This window comes from Lepisma saccharinum, chromosome 10 (assembly GCF_977018435.1).
Source record: "Lepisma saccharinum chromosome 10, izLepSacc3.1, whole genome shotgun sequence".
Classification (NCBI taxonomy): domain Eukaryota; kingdom Metazoa; phylum Arthropoda; class Insecta; order Zygentoma; family Lepismatidae; genus Lepisma; species Lepisma saccharinum.
Genome location: NC_139238.1, coordinates 25,144,826 through 25,151,619, shown reverse-complemented (window position 1 = coordinate 25,151,619; position 6,794 = coordinate 25,144,826). Strand labels below are relative to the sequence as shown.

Below are 6,794 nucleotides of genomic sequence, written 5' to 3'. Positions count from 1 at the left end.
TGAAATTGATGAATGGACATTCACAAACAACCAAGCCCGAGCGGGATTCGAACCCGGGACCCTTGGCGTCGCAGCGCGATGTGGTAACTACTCGGCCACAGGGTCTGGCAGAAATTCTCCTTGCGAAGGGGTGGAACAGTTAAAAGACTTGTATAGACTTCTACAGTATCAAGTAAAAAGTGCGGCAATGATGTACCAATTCCGAAGAAATAGTATTCAAGGCATACTCGTAAATTTGTGAAATGACAACAACCCATAGTACAATGTGTCAGCAATTGCAAAGTACTATACAACAGCACCAGGAAGATTAAGTATGCACTATTTGAAATTAGGCTAGAGGCTATTTACAGTGTTCGGTAAGTTACTTTTTACAAGTAACCGAGTTACAGTTGCTCATTTAAAAAGTAACTCAGTTACAGTTACTGGTAGTTTGAAAGTAACTGCGAGTTACTTTACAGTTACTGTGAAAGTAACTTACAGTTAATGATCATTGATTTTGTGTAAAAATTACGCACAATCAATGATCATGAAGACTTATGTTTCTAGTTGCGTTATAAGTTAACATTATTACAACAAATAAATGATGGAACACAGAGTCAGTTTTGCTTGAACAATTTTAAGTAAGAAATCATTTGTATGCTGACCACAATATTTTGAATATGATGTCATTGATTCCACTTGCACCTATTTCATTCTCCTCCATTCCAAGTTCAACAAGGTCCAAAGATAAACTCCAATGACTTTTTTCTAGTTCAACAACCACATTCCAAACGAACGCAGCAGTCCACCAAAAACAGTGAAGTTTTACATAATTAGAAATGAATTGAAGTAAAGCGTGGATGTTCTAAAGTTAGAATGCAACAAAGCATAGCTTCCTTGTCAGTACAGCAATTCCAAGAAAATCCTTTTACGTAGCATCCAGAGAAGGTACATATATTTTCTTTATAGTTGGGAACATAATTGTCAAATTTAGCTCTTCCCCTACTGCAAAAAGTAACTCTGTTACCGTTGTTAATGATACAGTTATTTACTTTTAAATGTCGCTAGTTACAGTTAGAATTCATAAATGAGAAGTAACTGGTACTTGTAACCAGTTACTTTGAAACACTGGTTGTTTAACAGTCAATGAATAATTGCTGATCAAATATGTTTTATATAACTGTATGTTTTGACTGTTGTAAAGAATTGGCTATCTGAATTCCAACTCTAAACAGTTATGTAGTAGCTTGTGTGTGTAACTCATACTTGTTTGTAGGATTGCTTTAAAAATCCAAGTGAGAAAAGGAAATGCAGAAATTAAGTTCTTGTATTTACTTGGTCCATCAACTTCCTACTACTTACTGGCCACAAAGTATTCTGTGCCCAGTGGACATTAGCAACACAAATGGAAGGGCATATGTAGGCCTACTTAGTGATAAGTCAAATACTTTAGGGTGTTCGAAATGGCCAAAATGTTATTCTAAAAATATGAACAACACAATTTATAGTACATGAAATATTGGCAATGCATAGAGTACAATAGAGTAAGTATTGTTAGTACTATCTTCATGGGCGTAATTTGGGAACTATCTTTTGGGCTGAGAGAATCCCAAAGATTTCTATCTCATAAAAATAGTTTCCAAGATAATTTGTTAGACACATTTGAAAAATCACAATTATTACTCTTTATTTGTTTGTTCCTCAAGTGCCAGGAAGTTCACAAAATATATTTAACTTGTACATTTTAATTAATCTATACATTTTTGAGGGGATAAATGCTTCCCTTTGCCCCCGCCAGGTTACGCCTATGCTTACCTTCACATACAGTGAACGGAAATTTTGAATATTATACCTTAAAACAAATTATAATTCGAGCTTTGGGTAAAATACATAAGCATTTTTAATAAGATTAACTTTTAATGTCATTTGATTCAAATGAATTTTTTATCACCCTGTCTCTGAACCGCCCATCCCAATTTTTCAATCAGGCATTAGTACACACTCTGAACTACCTACATAGAAAATTGGGGGGAAATTGAAAGGGAGGGGCATTGCACGAAATTTGCTCATGAAGTTAGTCTTTTTTTCTAAAAAAAATACATGAAACTATATATAAAAATACATGATTATTAATATACTCATCTGAAACCTTATTTAAATGAAAGCTTGCACTATTCTGAACAAAAGAAAACAAACTTGAAGTTTCTACGGCATACCTGAGGGAAGATATGATCATTAATAACCTAATGCGTGTCATTCAAAGTGGAGCCGCAAGTGACGTACACAGAGATTTTAAAAAGCTCGTAACTTCTGACCTTGACCAATTTAAAAAAAAATGTCATTTTTGTAATCGGCATTAAAAGTTCTATAAGTATACCGAATTTCATCAAAATCGGAGATGGTGGGTGACATGGCCTGGATGAATTGACATGGAATGACCTAATTCTGTTTCCCGCAGACTTTGTACTGTACTGTATTGTGTATTTAGGCCTACGTCCTTTAAATGCACCGTAATGAACGTGTTTTGTTGCTATAAACTGAGTTTTAATGCACTTTCTACTGTTCTTTTAGGTTATTTCAGTTAATCCGGACTTTTGTTAAACCGGACAACTTATCCCCCCATTAGTCCGAATTAACGAGATTTTACTGTAATTTGAATAACTTTTGTTACAGTTTTCAAGCATTGTTATTGAAAGTGGTATCGGCATAGTTTACCATAGATCCATTTTGCCAACCTCCGTGGCGGAGTGGTTATCACAGAGCGCATGGAGTCCTCCCGGGTTCGAATCCAGGCTTGGTCATGAGTGTCCCTTCATCCATATCATCACTCATCCTCATCTTCGTAATTAGCCAAAAGTGGCAGAAATGTGATGTAGAATAAAGAAATCAATCAGATTCTTTCTCTCTCTCTCTCTAACCAAGCCACGTTGCATTTCGCAACCAATGTTAAAATTCAACCTTTGTTACCTTCGAAGAAGTGAAAGTTGCTTGTGAATGTACGAGGCATATACAGCGTCTTTATCGTGCACAAATAAGGCATACTGATACGCCGGCAAGAATCTGTTGTGTAGCTGGTGATAACGAAGCTTCATTGGCAAGCTGTCGCGTAGACACGTCATAGAGACACATATCCACCTATTTGCACATCCTTGTGTGAAGCACTGTGCAGGGTCGTTGTGAAATTTCAATTCATTTTTACCAGCTACAGTACGTTAAATACTTTGTATTAGGCAAATTTACTTAATTTTCTTTCATTTTTATAAAAATGAAAGAATACGTTATTCAGTGAAAAACTTCCTACAACTTTTGAGGGATATTTACAAAACTGAATCCCTCACAATCATTATATATAAGGGAGACACTAGTATACGGAGGATTTTTTTGTAAGGGTCTGGAATTATACAGTTATATAAAAGTGGATGTACCATAGCTGCTATCCAGATTGGGGATAAACTATAAACTATTTTGCAATTTCCATTTTTATTTTAGTTTTGCAAGTTAAGGCAAAAATGGCAATCGAAGGTCATTTAAATTGGAGTTTGCATTTATCACTTTGGTCTATCTCGAGCCATTTGAAAATTTTGATTTTCTCGAAATTTCGGGAGGGACTGTAGGCCCAGCAGCTCCCCCATACGCCAGCGAAGGGAGATATGTGTTGTGTGTGTGTGTGTTTGCCGGCCCGGTGAACGAGTGCGTTAAGTTGCCGACTTTCGATATCGACACAGAAGCTCCCGGGTTCAAATCCCAGCGTGGGCATTGGTGTTCTTTGTGAGTACCTGCCCCTTCATCAATTTCAATAACCATCACTCATCCGCATCAGAGAACTAAAGTAATTTGAAATAATGCATAAAAGAAAGTGTTGTTCTCATATTTTTGTATATTTTTCCACAGAGAGAGTGAATCCCTGATCTCTCCCTCCCTTGTCATGGCTATTGGTCAGAATCACACTTCTCAATGTATATTAATAAGTCTATCAGTCAAATTAATTATATTGCACAGGTTCCCCGTTTCGAAATGTCTCAAGGAAGGTGAAAAGCCACCATTTTGCACGAACAGCACTCTGGGAACACATGAACTGAAATAATCTTTCACGATATCATTAGCTTTTTAGATTGGAATGTCAACACAGGAAATCCACAGTCCAGAGTATCACTGATAACAACCGCAATATCTTATCTCCATGCAAAAAGCACTTACTGTAGATTCCTTTCCACGTAAGGAATTCAACCAGTAGTACTTCAACAATGGTGTGACACATGATAAGAAAAACATTCCTACTTTTACCGTTTATCCACATCTCAGTAATTAAGACTACATTTAAACTTGGAAGTCTTGCATGAAGGAAAAACAATAATGCTTATGGATCTTCTGATTCCCAGAAAACAAAACAACGACATTACCTCTATTCCCACTTTAGCTTATTAATTTCATCTATAAAATTAATTATGCTCACATATGTACCCATGAAGAAGAGGATAAGTCCAATCAAGATTAAAATGCAATCTTTTGCACGCAAAGCAGTCTGGATCCACGGTGCAAATTTACACTGATCCCAGAATGTCAACAGATTTATGAAAGGTGCCAAAACGAAGGACAGAGCGGATATTGCCACAGCCCCGATTACATTTATCAAAGCACCCAGAACCGGAGCACTTATAGCAATGGCGCCTGTGAAAAACACCCATATTACTCGATACAACAGCTCCAACATTAGGACTTTATGCTCTTCCAAACGTGTTACAAAGTTCAAGTTTTTTATACCATTCCAGACTATATTAAAAGGTACGTAGAAGCATAGGGGGTGAGAAAGAATAACACCTCCACCGTACATTATCTTAGCTACTTGAGCTGCAGTTTCGTTTATAGGCAAGTTTAAAATCATGCTTCCCTGAGGATCTTCATATTTCCAATAGCCGAAGAACCCACAAATAGCAGTAGCTATTATTATGATAAGAAAAGAATAAAACAGTGCTCCACAAGGACAGGCTATCATTTGTTTAGGATGTCTCATCTCAGCTTCTATTGCGCTAACGGTTATGATTCCTTGCACGGAAAACATAACTGTACCCATGAACAATGTCAACTTAGTAACGTCCCAGACAAAGTATGGACGTTCTTGAAATGGAGGAAGGTCAGTGCACACGTAATACATTGCAATGCTAAGTCCTGTAAATTGTCCAAGAATTGCGGCCACGGAAATTGGCATCAGGTGGGACAAGTTCCTAATACAATCCACGAAAGTAGCTACAATTGTGACAAGGCATAAGTAAATCCTTATGTCCAGATGACTTTCTGTGTGGTAATCAAGCACTTGCTTTATATGTTTCGCGGCGAAAATTAAATACACAGCGCACGTTCCAAACAGAGAGACTAGTATGAATGTATTAGTGACATGCCTCGTTACCAGTGCAAATTTTTGTATTCTTGTAGACCCCAAGCGAAAACATTGCTCTGCCAAATCCGGTAGAAGAAGAGATGGAACACGTAATCTGACACTTAAGTTCTGTGCGCAGTTCACCAGCTGATAGTGAGAATTTCCTGCAAAGGTTCCAAGCACAGCTGTCCACATGAATCCACCAACAGTGCCTGATTGTTTGAATGCCCACGGTACAGCAACTATTCCAGTCCCTATAGCCGTTTTAGTTAGATGAAAGAAAGCTGTCACGCAGCCAATTGCTTCTGGTTTGTTTCTGTGTTCATCTAATATGTATTCTTCTTCAACGGTGTCTTCTTGTTTTACTTCGTTGTTATCTTCTGAAGTTTCTCTGGGTGCATTCCTATCTTCATCCATCATTCTTTATCTCACACGCTACAACTAAACAGAAAACTGATAAACAAATCACGATTTGCAGAATCATAATCATCAACAAATTATATTGCGCTTGCAGCTTTACATTTGGCTGTTTACGCCCAGCATACATTTTGATATAAATTTCTACACATTGAGTTAAATACATCCTTAAATAACATATTTTTATATAAGCAGATTCACTCATGCATTATAAAAACAAATTTACAATTTTATATTAGCTTGTCACAAAAAATCAAGTATAATATGTCCAATGCAAATATCTGGTTCATACAATAATGACATTTTTAGGAAAAGGCACATTAATTTTTTATAAAACTTTGTAAAAATCTTTGGTTTCAATGCGTGAATGGAACAGATTTACAGAATGTCATGATACAGAAGCAAGGGGGACATGTTAAGGTTATTCCAAGAACACTGTTCAGTGGGATCAAGTGCAGGTCCTGGATTTTCTGGATAATATTATCATTGTATGTAATTTCCTTTCATATGCCTTAACTCATGTTGAATTATACTTGGAAAATTATACTTGTAAAAAAGACACTTCTGAACTGTCGTTTTGTGTAGCTATGTTGGCATCCAAGCTGCGTCACACGAAAATTCCCAAGCGCAAAAAGGGTCCTATTTATTCACCTTGGTACACGCATCAAAACAAGATTTATAGAATAAGGTTTTACCGCAGCTTTAAGAGAGGCATTCATTGGTTGTCATACTGTGTCACATTTGCATATGAACGGCAAGGAAGAAGAGGGCGGATAACAGATAAATATGCCCGTATCTTTTTTTATGTCAAATTTTCATGATATTCAACTCAAGTAGTCCTTAGAGGTACAGAACTCTTATTACATGCGTTAAATTATGTTATTATATTTATAAGTTGATTAATTAATATGGGTCATTAAGGACCCGGCGGGCAGATATCATGTCTTTAGAAAATAAGTAGGTTTTCCTATTTATCTGTTCATACTGACAATAATTGCTCATTTGACACTTTTCCCTGAGTTTT

The 6,794-nt window shown here is 36.6% G+C and overlaps 1 protein-coding gene across 1 annotated transcript; it reads right to left on the bottom strand.

The window, feature by feature from the left end:
- Positions 1-3,850: 3,850 nt before the first annotated feature.
- LOC145994254 (proton-coupled amino acid transporter-like protein acs) lies at positions 3,851-5,830 on the bottom strand. Its single transcript, XM_083130356.1, has one exon. It carries the CDS (start codon positions 5,771-5,773, stop codon positions 4,382-4,384), a length of 1,392 nt encoding a protein of 463 aa, XP_082986482.1. The 5' UTR covers positions 5,774-5,830; the 3' UTR covers positions 3,851-4,381.
- Between the last annotated feature and the right edge of the window lie 964 nt (positions 5,831-6,794).